Source organism: Meles meles, chromosome 19, assembly GCF_922984935.1.
Source record: "Meles meles chromosome 19, mMelMel3.1 paternal haplotype, whole genome shotgun sequence".
Taxonomy (NCBI): domain Eukaryota; kingdom Metazoa; phylum Chordata; class Mammalia; order Carnivora; family Mustelidae; genus Meles; species Meles meles.
Window position 1 is genome coordinate 52747020 of NC_060084.1, and position 19829 is coordinate 52766848.

Genomic DNA, 19829 nt, shown 5'->3' on the forward strand with positions numbered 1-19829 from the left:
CCTGGGTTTGGATCCTGGCTCAACCATTTGTTGGCTGGGTGATCTTCAGCAACTTCTTTGACCTCTCTTGGCTCAGTTTCGTCATTTCTAAAATGGTAGTGGTAGTAGTCCCTATTCATACACTGTTAGAAGAATTAGGAAGTTAAAACAGTGCCTGGTACCTATTAAGTGCTACACCAGCGTTAGCTATTATTATTATAAGGGATTTTTTTTCAGCCAATGCACCTACCTTCATTTCAGACCTCAAATAAGTTTATGAAACTTCCAGAACACTGTGTGGTATTGATCTTATTTATTTTGGATATCTCTTTCTTGTATACCTCCCAAACTCAAGTTGGTGTAAGTAAGACAAACATGGTTTCAAGTTATGGAAAAGTACAGAGGCCTAGATCTATCCCAGGTTCAGGTACTGCTGGATCCAGGCGCTTAAAGGGTGTCATTAGGGAATCTGTCTCTTGCCACCTCTCTGTGAAGGCTTTCTCTGTGTTGGGCCTCAGGCAAGCATTGCCTGGACAGTGGCAGTGGGGACCATGAACAGCACCCAGATTCTCTCCTTTCTGTGAACAACCATGGGGGAAAGAGAGTAAGTTATCTTCCATATCCCTCAAGCAAAGATCTCAGGATTAGCTCTGAGGGGATCATATTTACTTCCCTGGGATTTCTCACTCCTCCCTGCACCAGTTGCTGTGGTCAGGAAGAAGTTGTGCTGTGAATGGCTGAGTCTAGATAAAACACTTTTCTTATGAGTCAGTAGAGGGGTCATTTCTGTCAGAAGCACAAGGACCAAAGGTGGGCAGAGAGTTCCTTAAGACAAAGTCAAGTTGCTCTTGCCAGAAGAATGGGAACAGATGCTGGGTGAGCCAAAACAATGGTTCACAAATTTCTCGCATATTGATGATACTTTATTGGAACTTAATTACCTTGGGGGTAAATTCCCAAGAGTGGAATAGCAGTCCTTCAGAAGAGCTGAGAAGACTTTGTAAGACTTTGATACACACTCCTTAGAAATTTTAAAGAAGACTTTAAAATTTAAGTTACTTTTATTTGAACAGGCAATATATTTACACAGATCAACATTTTAACAAGTTCAAGAGTCTCCCTCACATTTCTGTCCCCCATCCCACCCATTCCCCTTCCTGGGGGCAACCTGTGCTACTAAGCCATTTTTAAGATCCTGTGTGTTCTTCTAGTCTTATTTTCTGCACACATGAGAAAATAGCTATGTTTATATACAGTAGGTATAAACATCTACACATACACACATAAACACCCACACATATAAGTATGTCTCTCTATATATTGCATATATTTATCACGTAAAAACACACAAGGTGGTATTACAGATCTCTTTATTTTTTTCAAAGATTTTATTTATTTATCAGATAGAGATCACAAGTAGGCAGAGAGGCAGGTGGGGCGGGGGGAGCAGGCTCCCTGCTGAGCACAGAGCCCAATGTGGGGCTCGATCCCAGGACCCTGGGATCATGACCTGAGCCTGAGGCAGAAGATTTACCCCACTGAGCTAACCAGGTGCCCCTACAGATCTCTTTTTAAAAGTAAATCATCTGGAAAAGAGCATGGAGGTTCCTCAAAATGCTGAAAATAGAACTACCCTATGACCCAGCAATTGCACTACTGGGTATTTACCCTAAAGATACAAACGTTGTGATCTGAAGGGGCACGTGTACCCGAATGTTTATAGCAGCAATGTCTACAATAGCCAAACTATGGAAAGAACCTAGATGTCCATCAACAGATGAATGGATAAAGAAGATGTGGTATATATACACAATGGAATACTATGCAGCCATCAAAAGAAATGAAATCTTGCCATTTGCGACGACGTGGATAGAACTAGAGGGTATCATGCTTAGTGAAATAAGTCAATCGGAGAAAGACAACTATCATATGATCTCCCTGATATGAGGACGTGGAGATGCAACATGGGGAGTTAGGGGGGTAGGAGAAGAATAAATGAAACGAGATGGGATTGGGAGGGAGACAAACCGTAAATGACTCTTAATCTCACAAAACAAACTGGGGGTTGCTGGGGGGAGGTGGGATTGGGAGAGGGGGAGGGGGTTATGGACATTGGGGAGGGTATGTGCTATGGTGAGTGCTGTGAAGTGTGTAAACCTGGCGATTCACAGACCTGTACCCCTGGGGATAAAAATACATTATATGTTTATAAAAAAATAAGAAATAAATAAAAAATTAAAAAAAAAAAGAAAAAAGTAAATCATTTATTGAATGCTAAGAATGTACAAAGCTTTATGGTTGGTATAAAGACATAACATGTAGGTTATGAGGGCCTTTTTTAAGGTATAGAAACTTGGAATTTTTTTTAAAGATTATCTATTTATTTATTTGACGGAGAGAGAGAGATACAAGTAGGCAGACAAGCAGGCAGAGAGAGAGGGGGAAGCAGGCTCCCTGCTGAGCAGAGAGCCCAATGTGGGGCTTGATCCCAGGACGCTGGGATCATACCTGACCCTGTCGCTTCCTGTCAGTGAACCAGAGAAGAATGAGGCACAAACAAGTCAGCTGCAAGAGAAAGGGAGCAGGGGACAGCAGTAGAAAAGACTGTTGTCCCGAACAACTCCTCAGTCTCGCTTTTATTAGATAGAAGCAATAACCAACAGAAGAGCCGAAGAAGGCCAAACATTAGTCATATGCCTTGTAGATAAACAAGAAGGAAGGCAAAATATGTCTGGACAAGCAGTATAAAGTTTATAGTTGAACAAGCACATTCAAAGGACTTATCTAAGTAGTCAAAGGTGCTCTCTGGGGGGCAAGGGGAGATAACGGAAAAATGAAGCAGGCGGCGTTCCACCCAGAGTGAGCCGGGCATCCCCAGCTGCTCAGCTTCAAGGCCGTATTTGGTCCTCTCCCCCAGAGGCCTGTTGCCAGTATGTGTTTTCCTTAAGGCTATATCTAAATGTGCTTGGTAACTGTAAAATTTCCCATAGGTTATATTTTAACTAATACATTGTTCTGAGGGGCAGTTGCATGGCCCGAAGGCAGAGGCTTTAACCCACTGAGCCACCCAGGTGCCCCAAAACTTAGAATTTTTTAAATAAGATTTTATTTATTTATTTGACAGACGGATCACAAGTAGGCGGAGAGGCAGGCAGAGAGAGGAGGGGAAACAGGCTCCCTGCTGAGCAGAGAGCCCGATGCGGGACTCCATCCCAGGACCCTGGGATCATGACCCAAGCCGAAGACAGAGGCTTTAACCCACTGAGCCACCCAGGCATCCAGAAACTCAGAATTTTTATGTTCTAATTTCCCCACCTTTGCCTCTGAGATTTTACCAATTGCTTCTTGCTTCAGGGAGTTCTCCCTCTAGATTTTTTGGCGAAAATTCAATAGTGTGTGTGTGTGTGTGTGTGTGTGTGTGTGTGTGTGTGTGTGTGTGTTTGACTGCGATTTTAATATGGGGTATGGAGAGAGCATTGAATCCTGTGCTCCTTGCCAACTTATGGAAAGAATCTGAATTAGTCAGGAGTCTTTGGGATCATAAGTAACAGAAACTCTAACTTGAAATAGCTTGAGTGAAGGAATTTATGGTCTCATTGAAATGAAAAAGAGTGGGAGTAGGAATGCTTTCGGGCATGGCTGAATTCAAGAGTCCAAGTGATAGCATTAGACATTACTGCCTGTCTGTTTCTTGGCTACTTGAATTGGCTTCACTCTCAAGGCTCCACATGGTGGTAAGTTAGGATCTAGTTAGAAAAAGAGATCATTCTAGATGCTTCAGAGGGTAGTTAATATAGGGACAGAAGAAAGGGAGGTGGTGGTATTACCAGAGCCTGGAAGCTGGAGCCATATGGAAGGCTTAGACTCATGGTAGGATTTGCTTAGAGGTGACTAGAATCATAGGGGGGGGGAAATGCAGCTACTGCTAAAGACACCAGCTGAGGGGGTGGGGTGGGGAGAGGGAAATAAATACACTGGCTTGTCCTCTTCTTCCAGAGCCAGTCTTCTGCTGTGCTGCGCATTAGTCAAACATACTGATAAGCCAGTGAGCAAAGGAAGCTCAGAAATGCAGTCCTTGCAGGGGCGCCTGGGTGGCTCAGTGGGCTAAAGCCTCTACCTTTTGCTCAGGTCATGATCCCAGGGTCCTGGGATCGAGCCCCGCATTGGGCTCTCTGCTTGGCAGGGAGCCTGCTTCCTCCTCTCTCTCTCTCTCTACGCACGCCTCTCTCCCTACTTGTGATCTCTATCTGTCAAATAAATAAATAAAATTAAAAAAAAAGGCAGTCCTTGCAGTAAAGAACAGGGAAGGGTGGGGAATGGATCTTAGAGCAGACAGACAAACTGACAGAACTACTAACAATGTGGCCTGAAGCCTGGCAGGAAAAAGAACACAAAAAGTTTCTGCAAAAGTCTTGTGTGGTGGGTCACATGAGTACCCCAAATCAAATACAGCAGCCAGAGCAATGCAATGCGTTGATTAGCTTATAACTGGGGCTGAGAGTGGGGAATGGACCTTGAAACTCACACCACAAATGTCTCCTTCTGACCCAAACACAGGTGCTCCAGTCTCTGGGATGACAAGAGCCAGGGACTTGAATGTCATCTCAACTCTCTTGCTCCTGTCCTCCTGTCTGCTTCCCTTTCTTAGTTTTATTCTATCATATCTCCAGCACCCAGGAGACTGGGTCCAAGGCTCAGGCAGCCCCAGGCTTATAATCCTCCGGACTAAAAGAAAGAGTTTTTGACAGCTTCAGTTAGAAAAGTCCCGGGGGGGGGTGCGCCTGGGTGGCTCAGTGGGTTAACGCCTCTGCCTTTCGCTCAGGTCATGATCCCAGGGTCCTGGGATCAAGCCCCGCATCGGGCTCTCTGCTTGGCAGGGAGCCTGCTTCCTCCTCTCTCTCTCTCTGCCTGCCTCTCTCCCTACTTGTGATCTCTATCTGTCAAATAAATAAATAAAATCTTAAAAAAAAAAAAAGAAAAAAAAAAAAAAGAAAAAGTCCCAGGGGATAACTATGTGGCTCAATCGGTTAAGGGTCTGCCTTTGGCTCAGGTCATGATCCTAACTAAAGTCCTGGGATCAAGCCCAGCATTGGGCTCCTTGCTCAGTGGGGAGTCTGCTTCTCCCTCTGTCTGCCATTCCCCCTGGTTGTGCTCTTTCTCTCTCTCTTTCTCAAATAAATAAACAAAATCTTAAAAAAAAAAAAGAAAGAAAGAAAAAGAAACCAGAGCAGAGCTTGATTGGTTGGCTTTGGTCATGTGCCCATCTTTAGGCCAATCACCATGGCCTGAGGTATGGGGCACTGTGATTGGCTCGGCCAGGGTCATGAGTATTTCTGTGGCCCGGGGAAAGCAAGGTATGTCATGAGAAGTCCTCAACCAGGATTTTGTGATTGACCCCCAGAGCACTCCTGCTATTCTGTATATATGACCAAGCTTTTAATTTCTGGTTAGGTTTCTGGTTATGTGATATTCAGTTTGCCAGAAGCAAAGCAGATGGAGTCTTAGCTTATTTGGCTGAAAGAGTCTTGCACTGTTCATAAGTAGGCAAAGTAGGGAAGGGTAAAAAGGAGATGTAATTCTCAGAAGGGGCAAAATTTTTGTTCTGAAACATATATTGGATAAATAGCAACTTAAACTGAGTATGATTATGTTGTAGGGTATTTGGAAGTTTTTCTTGTGTGTACATATCTGTGTATGCTCTAAGGGTCAAGGTAGGTGATTTGGAGAATATCTGTGGGGTACTCTGGGATGTGAATGGGGATAATATTTGGGAGGTTCTGGGAGTGTAAATGGGATCCCTAGGGGACCTTGGGATGTAAGTGGGAGAGACTATGGCAGAAGTAAGGGGACTTTGGAGACTAGGGATGACTAAAGTGTCTTGAATAATTTTGAGGGTGCTACTGGGGGTGTCAGGGTACAATACTGAGGGTATTAATGTGAGTTGCTGTGGGATGCCTTTGGGGTGTCTGTGGGGATGACTCTAGAAATGACTGAGATGATTCTTTGGGGTGACTTGAGGATGTGAGTGGGAGTGACTCAGGAGTCATCTGTGGGGTCACCTTGGAAGTATTGGTGGAGTTGATTATGAAGGTTTTGGGGTTGACTTTGGGGTAGGTGGGGGTGATTTGGGACAACTTTGAGGGTGTAACTGGGGCTGATTTTGACTACACAGATGCCTAGGGTGACTTTGTGAGAGTCATTTTGGGGTTTCTAGGAAGGGACTTAGGTGATGGGAATGTGGGTGAAGCTGAGGAGGTCTGTTGCCAAACTTTGGGGGTGTTCATTGGGCCGCTACTGGGGATGGCAGTGGGATGAGATTGGAGAGTGACCTTGAAGAGTGTCTGGGGATGACTCTGGAGCATTTCCTCTTCTTTCCCTAGTTCTCATCCATATGAGCACAGGCTTCATGATGCTGGCCCTGACCCTGTGTTTCATCCTCCTCCCCACCATGGGCCTCTCCTTCCGGCCAGTGTTCCGACGCCTTACTAAGGTCGACCTTGTCTTCAGTTTTCTCAGCTTCAGCATTGGTAAGTGTCGGGTTGGGGGAAAGGGGTGCCTTTCCCACCACCAGTATTTCTCCCCACGACTCTCTTTTTGGCTTTGGGAAGGTGTATCTCTAAAGTTCTGTCCTGCTACCTTCTGGGTCTGTCTTTGAATGTCATTTGGGGTCTTTGCCACACTCCTTCTGTGCGCATCTCAATTCCACTTTACCTTTTGCAGTCGGGGTGAGTGTTGGGGGTTATGTCTCTCTCCTCTTCCTATTTCCCCTCTTTCTTTCCACTTCTGTCTGGGTATCTTTCTGTCTGTCACGGGAGTGTGTGTGTGTGCGCGTGCGTGCGTGTGTGTGTGTGTGTGTGCGTGCGCGCGCGCACAATGGCTGGTCACAAAGTGGGGGAGAGGAGAGGCTGTCTCTTTTTTCTTTCTGGGGGGGTCCTGGAGTCCCTGTCCAGCCATGTGTCCATCTCTGGCCTCACCCCAGTGCAGGGTTCCTGATTGTTCTCAGTCTGACACTCTTTGTAGTCAACTGCGAGACCTTGCACCCGAGGCCACAGATATCCTACCTGGTGACCACCTACCTGTGCTGGACTGCAGGCGCCTTGATGCTGTGGGCCGGTGAGGGCGGTGCCTCGGGAGGGAGGGGCGGTGCCTCGGGAGGGCAGGGGGCGGAGCCCGGGGGAGAACTGGAGGCAGGGCCCGGGGCCGGATAGGGGTGGACCCGATGGGAGACCGCCACGAGGGACTGGGCAGGCCCTAGGGCGGGACTCGGAGTGCAGCGGCTCACTCCGCCTCCCCGCTCCGCTCCCCCACCCGACCCCCTCCCTCGGCCCGCAGGAGCTCTGAGCTACTTAAACCACGTAGGCATGTGGAGCAAAAGGACGTCTTCTAAGCGGCGGGTGAGTTATCGTCGGTGGGCCTTGAAGAACGCCCCTAGAAGCGCGTCCCAACAGCAGCCTGACTCGGACCACAAGCACACCGTGGACCTGCCCAAGGCACTCACCCCCTCAAGCCTCCCGAATCAGTCGCACGGAGCTTCTCAGGATACTGACCGATGACCACGGTCAGATACTGGGTCCGTCCCCTTCATCGTGGCCACGTGCCCGAAGAATGTGTCCCCATTCCTCGAGCTAAGGCGTACCCTTCCCAGCTCTTTTCCCGCCCACCCAATCCCTGCTCCCACCCCTACAGTGCGACACGGCCCCCTTCGATTCCTAAATTGTCTTCTGCCGCACTTGCTGGTGTGCACCGCCCCCCCCCCCCTAGCTAGGGCCCGCCCCTGGGTGACAGGCCCCCTCAGGCCACGCCCCGAAGTTGCACTACAACGTGGGAACTCCTCCCCTTCCAGGGCGAGTCACGCTCCCGGTGGGACCTGCACTGCTCCCCATTTGATGTAGCTGCACCCTCTGGGGAACCAGCTTCTCCCCCAGAAAGGCGTGGCTTGTGATAACACTTCCTACAACCCCCCCTTACTGACTTTTCCGACACAATAAAACGTGGGAGCCTCACAACCTTTAAGTCCGACCCTCTATTGCGTTCTCTCCCCCAAGGGCAGGGTCGGGTCCAACATGTGTGAACTGGTCTCGAGTCCCTTGCCCTTGCTTGCCCTTTGGGGTCTGAGCCTCTCTCTGCGGGTTTGTCTGCACCTGTCTCGGCTCCTTCCTTTCTCCTAGCTCATTCGTGCACACCTCCTGCCGAGAGCCTGGGAGGGCTTTAGACTGGGCTGCTGGGATCCCCTGCTTCCAGGTTCCCAGCGTCTGGGAGGCCAGAGGACACCAGACATGATGCGAATTTGATGCTTATGCGATTTTACTGGGGTAGGGGACATAATGGGGGCATTCAGGAATTGGCTGTCATGGTCTCCTCGATCCACTCCAGGTGCGAGATCACTTTGGTGTAGACGGCGGGCATACTGGGGCTGCCACATGGAACGTGGCCCCAGGATGTGATTCCTTGAAGCACACCATCGCAGATCAGGGGGCCCCCCGAGTCACCCTGCAGCACAAGGTGGAGAGGAAGAGGAAGGTCAGCAAGGCCCGGGGTTCTGTGTGCGGACCACCAGTTCTAACACCCGGGCTCACAGAGCGCAGACAGCGACTCCCCAGCTCCAGGAAAAGACACAGTTCTCTCCAGAGTCCACTGCCAGAGGACTGGTGGGATGCCAACAGAGGTGAACTCTGATGTGGAGGAGGGAGATCCGTGGGACACCAGGGTGAGGGTGTGGGAAGAAAGGGGGGCAGTGGGGAGGGCACAGAGGCTGGTTTGGGGAAGCTGGAGTTGATGCCTTATTAGCTCTCAAGTCCAGACCCTGAGTCTCCTCCCCCAGCACCAAGAGGCCTGGGGGTAGGGGGTGGGGCAGGCTGACTCACCGCACAGGTGTCCTTGCCGCCCTCCAGCTGTCCAGCGCACAGCATGAACTCTGTCACCTTCTGGGTATGGGCCTTGGCACATACATCATTGGACAGGAGTTTGAGGTCCACACACTGGAGGTCGTCTGGGTATATGACTACAGACCAGACAGAAAAAGGGCTGTGACCAGACCCCAGGTGGCTCCTCAGACCCTGAGTCCAGTCCCCAGCCCCCTCCTCCCTACATCCAAGTGTCTGGGCTCCAGGCTGCATGGTCCGGCTCTGGCGTACACTTATCTGGTTCAATGCTGCCCCAGCCAGAGGCGTAGCAGGTGCTCCCCAGCTTGGGTTCCTGAGTGGGCAGGTCCAGGACCCTCACAGCATCTGTAATCTGGGCGGGATCTGCCAGGCGGAGCAGCATGAGGTCGTGGCTGTAGTCCTCTCCCGGAAGGCGGGTGTGGTTCTTGAGGAGACTCAGGTTGAATTCAGGGTGTGGGAAGCTCTCGCTGACCTGGACAAACTGGGCTGTGTCTTCATGCTCAAACAGGTTGTGGCGACCCAGCCAGAGCTGGTAATTGCTGGGGAGAGAGTGGGCCCCAGGGAATGAGGAGAGAGGAGGGAGAAAGGGAGATGGGGCCAGGGAGGGTCCTGAAGACAGAGAAACAAGGAGTAACCTTGGAGAGAGAGAGACAGTTGGTAAGATAAAGGGCTATGAAGAAAAGACAGTGAGTGAGAGACAGAAGGATGTGACAAGGTCAAAGCCAGAGACAAAGACAGGAAGAGTGAAAAAGAGAGAACAACACCAAGGGAGAGAGGGGATGAAAGACAGAGGGGGAACAGTGAGAGACAGAGCACAAAGGAGGCAGAGACAGTAGAAAGAGGGAAGGAGCAGGAGGGAAGGACCACACAGGGAGGAGAAGGAGCAGCAGGCTCAGGGCGACAGGGACCGGAAGCAAAGGGAGAGAGTGAGGAACACAGGTGGTGGGGGTGGAGGGCAGCCTGAGAGAGAACAGGGAGGGAGGACAGGAGGGGCAGGGAGGGGGCCTGGGACCGGCTCAGCTGCAGCAGGGACAGCGGGGCTGGCTCCCCAGCCGCGGGTGGGCTGGCTGCCAGCCCAAGGTCTGCTCCACCTCCCTCCCCAGACTTTCTCCCCCTTCCTCCTCCTCTTTTTACTCCTCCTCCTCCTTCCAGGGTCCCCACGGGGCTCCAGCTGAAACCAGCCCTTCCCTGTGTCCCCTGGAGGGCATCACTGTCTTGGAGGGAGGGGCTGGACACATGAGAAGCACCCCCCCCCCATGCACACATGTCAGGAGAATCCCTTCCTTTTCTCTGGGGGTTCCCCTCAGTCTCATTCCGGGGGTGCTCAGTGGCGATGCAGGAGAGGGAGTGAGGTCTGCAGCAGAGGGACCCAGAGGTGGACAGACGCAAGGAGACACAGACAGACACAGGACAAAGCCAGTTACTAAGAGACACAGAGACATAGGACAGGGAAACACAGGAAGACAGTTACAGGGAGAGACAGAGACACAGACTGCCATGGGAGGGCTTCCTGGGTGGTCCCTGCCACTCTCCATGGGCCCCAGACCAGTACCATCTTTGTTTCCCTCAGTCCCCCAGCTTCCCCGTAGGTGAACCCAGAGTCTGTGCCCAGTTGCTTATTCCTGTGGGAGCACAGACACCCCCTCCCCACACGCCCTGTCTCCACTCACTCGTTTATGCAGTGGGCAGCTGTGAGCACCCACTGTGGGTGCACCAGGACACCCCCGCACTGGAACTTGCTGAAATGGTACAGAGCTGCCTGCCAGGGTTGGGAATTCAGCTCACAGTCCCAGCCTCCTATGATCCGGGACTGGACTGGGGGCGCGGCACCTGCGGAAGGGGTGCTGGGTCAGGGCACATGGGAGGTTGGCCCTTGGGCCGGGGGTACTGGGCTAGGAGAGGGAGCTGTGATGTGGGCTTGGAGGGACATGAGGGCAGAGGAGCAGGGCTGGGGGTCTGGGGAGATGGGCAAGGGGTGTGGGGAGTTTCTGGAATTCTGGAGCCATCCCTGGGATTGTGGGTTGGTGACGGGTCCTGTGTGGGGAGACTACGCTGAGAACAGAGCCAGGCACAGGGATCAGGCAGGAGATAAGAAGGCAGTGTGTGGAGTAGCATGTGTGGGGACGGGGTGATATGGGGGTGATTTGGGATCTTGGCCTGGGGAACAGAAAATTGTAAGTTCTGAGAGGGGGAAAAAAAAAGATTCTAGACACAGAGGATATATGCCCCAGGAGAGTGGCTCAAAAGCTGGGGCGGAAGGATTTGGGGGGTTACAGGGATCCCAGGCTGAGGAATTGGTTAGGGCCCAGGTTGGGCTTTTGGGGTTCTGGAAAGATTCAGGGGAACTAGGTCTGATAGGCCAAGAATAGCACCTGGGCTGGGGAGTCTTGGTGAGATTTGAGGTCCCTTGACTGGGGCTGGGAGAGGGTCCCCTGGGGGTCTAATGTCCTTGAACAGGAACGGTTTTGTAAAAGGGGTGAAGCCATGGAACTGGGGTTGGGGTCAGGACTGGGAGGGGGCTCAGGGGAGGCAGAGCTCCATGACAGCTCCTCTGGGACTGGGTGATTCTCATAGAGATGGGGTTCATTGTCTGCAGGTACAGGAGTGATCTGGGGTCTCTCGGGGGTGGTGCCAGATAGGAATGATGATGGAGGCTTACTGGGGCCAAGCAGCTATGGGAACGCAGGGAGGACCCACTCGACGTGGGGTTTTAGAAACATATGCTGGAGTACGGGGGGCGGGGGGTAGGGCAGGACAGCCGGCCTGTGAAGGTATCTGGGGATCCTGGAGGCAAGTCCGGAAAACCAGAGCCATATATAGGAGGGATTCACTTGGGGAGGTCTGGAGCATGGGGAAGAAGGCCATTCCACAAGGGAAGGAGCCTGTAGCTGGGGGTTCTGGGTGTCCTTCCTCCGGGAGAAGAGGGGGTGGTGCCGGAGCAGGGTCCACGGACAAGGAGTTGGAGAAGGAGGAGATATTTGTAGAATCCTTATACCATGATGGGGGGCCCCACCCAGAGTCACAGGCCAGAAAGTCTGTTTGGGGAGAAGTATAGGTGTCTGATGGAATTTGGGGGTCCTGGGAAGATTTGAAGGGAGCCAGATGCCAGGGACTGGAGGACCTAGTTGAGAGCAGACAGCCAGATGGGAAAAATCACCAGGGTGTGGAAGAATTTGGGGACTCAGGAGCCAGAGCCATAGAGAACTAGGAGGTAGGTGGGGGTGATTAGGGTCCCAGGGTCTGCTGGGATTGGGGGCCCTCCTTGGAAGAGTTGGAGTCCCCCAAAGAAAGAGACAGAGATGGCCCAGGCTCTGCCCCTTTGGTAAGGGGCAAGGGTCTGAGCGGGAAGAGGAGAAAGTTCTGGGAGTCCTGGGACGGAGCAGGGACCTACTGCAAGAATGAGGACTGCAACCAGGAAGAGGGGCTGGGACTTTAGGGGCCTGGGTCTGGGGTGGAGTGTGGGAGAGAAAGAAGTTATGGGGGGTGAGGGCAGCATGAAAGTCGGGCCCGCTCCCCCACCCCACATCTTCCCCACTGTCTCACCAGTCCCCACCACGGACAGGGCAAGGCACAGAACCAGGAACCACATGGTGACCACGGGCAGGCTGGTGGTGAGCTCGGAGCTTGGAAGCCTCCCCAGGAGTGTTTTAAAGCCCTCATCCCCCCTCCCACCCTAGCCCCACCCCTGCCCTGCTGGCAACAGATACTGGCCAAGGCCCTGCCCCTGCTGCCTGGGGGCTGGACACCTCCTTCCACCCCAGAGCTGTGGAAGGGGCGGGAGATCGAGCACCTGTTCCACGCTGGCTCTGATTGTGCTAGAACTGTTCCTGGGGCCTGAGGTCAGAGAGGGCAGGGCTTGGAGCTCCTGGGCCCCTGCTTTTGGAGACAGGAGGCAGTGAGGAGAGGTGTGGGGGGTGACTGGGAGAAGAAAGAGGAGAGTGGAGGAATCAGTGACCACCAATGCAAAGCCCCATACATCGGAACCCCAAGGAAAGTCACACACCTGAAGAACCAGTGCAACCTCAAACACCAGCAGTGGGGCTCTGATTCCCTTCTTCCTGCACCACCTGGAGCCAAGATGCCAGTTTCTCAGCTTCAGCTGCCTCTGAAACGTAAGCTTTGGTTTTCAGAACACCCTGATTCTTACACTCCTGGACTCAGCATCTAGGCTCCAACCTACTGTTTCTCCCCAAATAAAATCTTAGGGTACCTACCACCATAACCCTAGTGCCCCCAGTTCAAGAAGTATGAAGTTTCAGTGGTCTCCCCGATTATGTTCCCTAGCATTTCAAGACCCAGTGTCCCCCTGCCCTTCAACAATGCTGGGATCCCATTATACCTCACCCCTACTCCTTATTCCCCAGATCTGGATGCTCAAGGTTATGTCCCCCCAAAGTCCCGCAAATTCCAGACTCTCTGCCTTCCACAGTCAAGTGCATCTTTTCCACAAATTCTAATTCCCCTTCCCCCAGTAACATATTTAGGTCTCAGGAGCCAGGTTCATGAAGTTCAACATCAGGTGACCTTGAAGATCACACTTGGGGGGATCTCTGTTGAGAACTGGGAACCAGATTTCTGCAGCCTCAGTGTTAAATTCATAGGCCCCCGACAACTTCCCTTGGCTCTTCAGTAAAATCAAAATACATTGCTGGGTAACCCAGTCTCCACTGTGTGTCAGGAAGCCTGCCCAAGGAAAGGAGAGCGTTTGCCATTTTGCCGGGCTATCAAGAAGTCCACGATGAAGTCTCGAAGAAATTAGGTCATTCTTGATCATCTAGTGTGCTGGGTCCTTTCACTGGGGTCCAGAGATATATTTGCCCAGCGCCAGGCACTATTTGAATCAGTTCATATGAGCTTCCTCATCTAATCCTCACAGCCCTGTGAGGGAAGCAATACGGGGAGTTCTGTTTTACAGATGCGAAAACTGAAGCTGAGGGGCACTGGGTCTTTTCCTCAAGATTACACAGGTGGGGGCACCTGGGTGGCTCAGTGGGTTAAAGCCTCTGCCTTCGGCTCAGGTCATGATCCTGGGATGGAGTCCTTCATTGGGCTCTCTGCTCAGCAGGGAGCCTACTTCTCTTCCTCTCTCTCTCTGCCTGCCTCTCTGCCTACTTGTGATCTCTGTCTGTCAAAGAAACAAATAAAATCTTTAAAAAAAAAGATTACACAGGTGATCCTATGCATATGGAAATGAAGAGAGCCCTACCTCAAGCAATTTCTCTTCACCGAGGCATTGGGGCATGGGTGAAAAGGAACTGTGTACAGTGGCTCTGGGTCCCCACACAGTCTCTCGCTCCCACTTCCTTTCATCCCCAGAAAAAAGTCACAGAAACTCCTATAGAGAAACTTGCATCAGCACTCTTGTTATCTCAGTGTTTAAAACGAGTGAACTTGAGCACCAGCTCTGGCCTGAGATGGGACAGGTCCTTGGCTAACATCTGTGCCTTGGACAAATGAGGTCTTGAGGGATGGCTCAGTTCTGTCCCCAGTCAGGATGGGGCTGCTGGTCAGCTCTGGGAGCTTCTGCTCAGAGACACAAGGTAGGAGACCACAACCGTCAGCTCCTCTTCATGCTTTCCTCAATCCACTCCAAGTAGCTACAGACTTTGGTATAGACACCAGGCTTGGTAGTAGTGTCACAGGGGACATCATCCCAGGACACAATGCCTTGCAAGACTCTGCCACAGACCAGGGGTCCCCCAGAGTCACCCTGTGGGGAAAAGGGAAAGTGTGAATGGGAAACTTCTGGATCCAGGGCTCCCATTCTTATCCCAATCACCATTCACAATCTCAATCAAAATCTAATCCAAGGGGCACCTGGGTGGCTCAGTGGGTTAAAGCCTCTGCCTTTGGCTCAGGTCATGATCCCAGGGTCCTGGGATCCAGCCCCGCATTGGGCTCTCTGCTCAGCGGGGAGCCTGCTTCCTCCTCTTTCTCTGCCTGCTTCTCTGTGATCTCCATCTGTCAAATAAATAAATAAAATCTTTAAAAAAAACCTAATCCAAGGCTACCCCATGCAATCCCACCCCACCTCAACTCAATATAACCCAATTTAGCCCAAACCAATCCAACCCAACTCCAACCTAACACAAGTCAATACAACTCAGCCAACCCATGTTCTATCCTTCTCATGTAACCCCAACCCAATCAAACCCCTACATCTTCCCCATTCAGAATCAAACCAGATCTACGCCCATCCTCACTGCCAACACAACCAATCCTAGTCATCACCATGTCTTTCACACCCTAGACAAAGTCTTCCCTATCCCCCAATTCAACCCAAAATATTTTCCATCTAACTCAAACCAGGGGCACTGGGGTGGCTCGGTCGGTTAAGCATCTTACTCTTGATTTCAGCTCAGGGTCCTGTGATGGAGCCCAGCACAGGGCTCCAGGCTGCAGTCTCCGCTCAGTAGGGAGTCTGCTTGAGATTCTCCCTCTGCCTCCTCCCCACCTCCTGCTCTCTCTCACTCCCTAAAATAAATAAATATATATGAAAAAAAAAATCAAATCAAGCCCATTCCTATTCCTTTTTTAAAGATTTTATTTATTTTTTAGAGAGAGAGAGAGAGAAAGAGCGAGCATGAGCAGAGGGGCAGAGGGAGGAGAAGCAGACTTCCCGCTGAGTAGGGAGCTGGATGCGAGGCTTGATCCCAGGACCCTGAGATCATGACCTGAGCCACGCTTAACCGGCTGAGCCACCCAGGTGTCCCAAACCCGTTCCTGTTCTTAACTCAAACCCAGGCCACTCCAAACCAATAACCACATCATCCACTCCAAACACAACCTAACCCATCTCCAACCTCACCCCCATTCTAACTGCTCTTCCTTCTCCATCCCCAAACCTCTCCCTGGCATCTTCTCTGGCCCAAAGCAAGCAGGACCTGACACAACCCCATGGCTCTGACCTCACAGGAGTCGGGGCCTCCGCCCTATACTCCCCCCCCCCCCCCCACCATACACCATAGAGGCCCTCAGGCGCCCTGGGTAGTCCTTGTTACAGATGTGGCTGGGGTAACGCTGATGCTGGCACAATGCAGGGTATGTGGGACACTCACGGGGGAGACAGTGGACTTGGAGTGAATCCGTATTTTCGGGCCCTAGTCTCCTTCGCCTGAGAGCCCTGGAGAATAGGGTCCCTGGAGGCCTGACACCCAGCGTCATCCTTTCACGCACCTTGTGACTCTGTGCTCCCTTTGGTCCCAGGCTTGTCATCAGACACCAGGCCCTTGCCGGACACCACGCAGGCCTCACCCCGTTGGGGGCAACGTGTGGGCAGCGAGCGCCACGGAGCGCACCTGCAGGAAGAGGCACGCGGGCCGTGTCAGACGTAGCAACATGACGTCGCGGCGATGGCTGCGTGCTTCGTACGTACGTAGCAGCGCGGGTGTGGGATGACTCCGGCCACAGTGCGCAGCCGCTTGGGACCACCGCGCTTGCGCAGATTGTGCTTGCCCAGGCGCACTCTCATGAAGCTGTGAGGGCGGGTGAGGGCAGGTGATTACCCGCAAGAGGAGTGAGGAGTACACAGAAAGATCAAAGAGCGAGCGAGCTGGGGTCCCCCCACCCTCCGAGAATCTGGAGACGCCATACTCTCTGTCCAAGGCGCTGCAGCCAGTAGTTCTAGCCCCTGCCACTCAGGGACCAAGGAGATGCACCCCCCTCCTCCCCTGCTCCCTCCCTGGAACTCAACCCCCAGGTTCCAGCTCCTTCCTCCACAGAATCCAAGATGCTCAGATCCCTCCCTTGACACTTGCCGCCATGCCCCTCAGGACTTGGAGCCCTGCCTTCATACCAGGTTTGGCAGTGGGTTGCAGACAGCACCCAGAGTGCAGAAATGAAGGAAGTGCCACAGCTGAAACGCCCACGCTCAAATACGGCCACTTGCCATGGCTGGGAGTGGGGCTCACACTCCTCACTTCCCAGCCTCTACTCAGTGTCATCCTGGGCTGCTGGGAGAGGGGGCAGAGGAGGGTCCCTGAGGACAGAGTCCTTTTCCTTGGGTCCTATACCTTGCCTGGACCCTGCCCATACCATGCATTTTTCATTTGTGCTTTCCCCCGATCTCTTAAGATGTCCCTGTCCTTGAATTTTCAGCACTGCCTTCTCTCTGGCTTTTACAACTGCTGCTTGTTTTCTCCAGAACGGTCCCCCTGCCCTTGGCCCTCACCTGTTTACTACAGGTGGGAAAGGACTAGAAGTCAAGAAGTCCTCTGAGATTAGGAGTGGAGACAGCAACACTGGATACATGTTCCAAAAGATGACCACTTGGAACCAGCCATTCAAGGTCACCAAGCTGTCACAGACATCAAATGGATGTGGCCACTCGATATGTATGACACGCAGTCTTGGCTTCAGAGTCTGAACATCTCAGCCAAATGCAGATATGGCCACACAAGGTCATGGGCAAACTTGGGAAAAACCAGTCTCCAGAACTTAGAAACTGAGGAAGAGAGCACTTTAAGCTTAAATTCACTTGCATATACATGGGTTGAAGTTTCAAGAATCATAGCGTATTCATAGATATATCTGAATCTGAACAGCTACAGCATGGGCGTGCGTGCATGCGCGCACACACACCCACACACCACAGACCCTGATTTGCACATAGAAGTTCACACCTAAATTTACAGTCTCTAGGGGTGGCTGGGTGGCTCATTGGTTAAGCGTCTGCCTTCAGTGTGGGTTGTGATCCCAGGGTCCTGGGATCAAACCCCGCATCGAACTCATTGGTCATTGAGGAGCCTGCTTCTTCCTCTCCCTCTACCTGCTGCTCCCCCTGGGCTTGGGCATTCTCTTTCTCTTTGACAAATAAATAAATGAAATCTTAAAAAAAATTACAGTTTCCAGTGTGGGTCTGAATATACCAGTCACAGACTTGCACACTCGTGCACAGGGACTGGACAACACAGTGGGGTCCTTAATAAGGGTACATGGGGAGAGACATACATATGAACTCAGACCCTCAAAGACTTGTTCACAGACATGAGTCTAAGTATAGGGGTTAAATCTGGAATGTTAGAGTAAAACCCCTAGATCCAAACGTGTTATCTGTGAGCCTCTGAGCAAATTATTTGACCTCTCTGGGCCCATGTTTCCTCCTCTGTAAAATGGGATTATTATAAGGATTAAATATGTGTGTGTCTATGATGTCTGGCTTATTATAGTTGCTTAATAAAGACTAGTTATTTTAAATAAATGACACACAGATTTACTTATGTAGATGTACATGTGGATAATTAGGTTCTGGACAGAAATTTAGCCACAGTAAGTCAGACATATGACCAGGCTCAGATGAAGAGAGTCAAGGTCAAAATTGTGATTCTTCTTCAAGTCACTGTGGGGATTCAGAGTAAGAGACATGAATCCAGAGGGCCAATACTCAGATGTGGACCCACTAGATCAGACCCCGGGGAAAGAGTGCACACAGGGCTAGGCATCTAAGGTCAAAGACATAGCCAGAGACACAGGGCAGGACATATTTTCCCGTCTCTAGATGAGCCCCCCACGCAGTCACTGGTGTTCAAGGTCACTGGGTTTCACATAGGGAAACCGGTTCACACATGTGGGTAGGATATGGACACACAGAGCTTTGAAAACCTCCCCCACCTCCACACACACACTGCACTGTGCACAAGGACAGGGATATTTCAAGGTTACAAGATTATGATCTGCTGCTGGGCAATGGGGATATGACCTCTGAAGGTCATGCAGACACCCACCCTGGGGCAGGAATTTGCAAAGCCAGACCAAAAGCCCATCCTCTGCCTGCCAGGTCAGGAACTGGGCCAAGGGCCCTGGCAAGGTTGGGGGAATGAGGATGTGGTGGACAGGGGGCTTAACAAGGGAAGGGTGGGGTTGTTGTCCTGCAAAGAAGGACAGAGGGTGCAGGCTGAACCGCTGGGTGTCGAGGCTGCTCCTGGCCAGTACAAGCCGGAGGAGGGTGCAGGCCCTGGCTGGGTGTAGCAGTCAGGCAGGAGGCAGGGAGGAGAGAGCACAGAGAAAGCCTGAGGGGAGGCTGGCAGCAGGGGGGAGCTTCAAGGGGCACCCAGAGGCGAGGGTCATGTGCGGGTATAATGAAAGTCCACCCTCCGCTTCTCCAGAGTAAAGGCATCAGGTTACAGTTAAACTCTCCATGGGTGGTAGCTGAACATGGGTTGGAGTTTTCCTGCCACCCAGGGTCACCTTGACATAGTGGTCACCCCTCCCCAGCCTCAGCCCCTTCCCCTGTCAAATGAGGCTAGTAGAGACCACCCCACAGAGATGTTTTGAGAATTAGGGGAGCTCTGGCATATTATCCTCGTGACTGCCTGGCATCTATCCAGCACTCAGCCCACTTACAGGACACTACCCTGGACTAAGCATCTTCTCATGCCTCACCCATAGGACCAGATTTAACCCTTACAACCCCGGGGGCATCTGCTGTTATCTCCATATCACAGAGATGTTACGTCACCAGAACACAGCGAGTTGGAATTCCAGCCCAGAAGTCTGTGTTTGTGGCCTCTTAACACGTGTTTAAAGCTTATGGTGAGCTTTATCTACATTATGCTACTGAAACCTCACCATTACTGTCATAGGTAGCTGCTGTCTTCTAGAAAAGGCACTCTAGGTAGAGAGACGTAAAGTAATTTCCTCAAGGTCACACAGCAAGGAAAGGGCAGCCCCAGAACTCAAACTCAGGTCTGTGTCACCCCAAGGACTGTTCTTGTTGTCAGAAGCAGCAAGAGGTCCCAGCTGACATGGGGACTCCAGGGCAGCCCCAGGCCTCTGACAGTAGGGTCAGGACTCCAGGAGTAGGGTGAGGACTCCGGGAGAGCAGGGGAGTGGGGTAAGTGGAAGACTGTAGGGCCTGGATTTGTTCTTGATGTGGGGTAGGGGGACGACATTCCCATAGACCCAGACCTGACCTGGGCCCACCTCACCTGCAGATATCAGCAGGAAGGAGAAGGCGAGGAGAAGCCGCAT

The 19829-nt window shown here is 51.8% G+C and overlaps 2 protein-coding genes across 2 annotated transcripts; both read right to left on the minus strand.

Annotated features, from left to right (window-relative positions):
• Positions 1-8265: 8265 nt before the first annotated feature.
• Positions 8266-12478, minus strand: KLK1 (kallikrein 1). The gene is made up of 5 exons (XM_045988342.1): positions 12405-12478; positions 10532-10691; positions 9114-9400; positions 8844-8980; positions 8266-8469 (listed from the first exon to the last, which is right to left on the minus strand). Exons 1-5 carry the CDS (start codon positions 12448-12450, stop codon positions 8314-8316), a joined length of 786 nt encoding a protein of 261 aa, XP_045844298.1. The 5' UTR covers positions 12451-12478; the 3' UTR covers positions 8266-8313.
• A 1940-nt stretch (positions 12479-14418) lies between these two features.
• Positions 14419-19829, minus strand: KLK15 (kallikrein related peptidase 15). Its single transcript, XM_045988354.1, is given in 9 exon segments — positions 14419-14571; positions 15770-15805; positions 15807-15865; positions 15868-15914; positions 16034-16140; positions 16142-16234; positions 16237-16336; positions 16657-16810; positions 19787-19829. Coding segments are annotated over 9 exon segments (792 nt in total).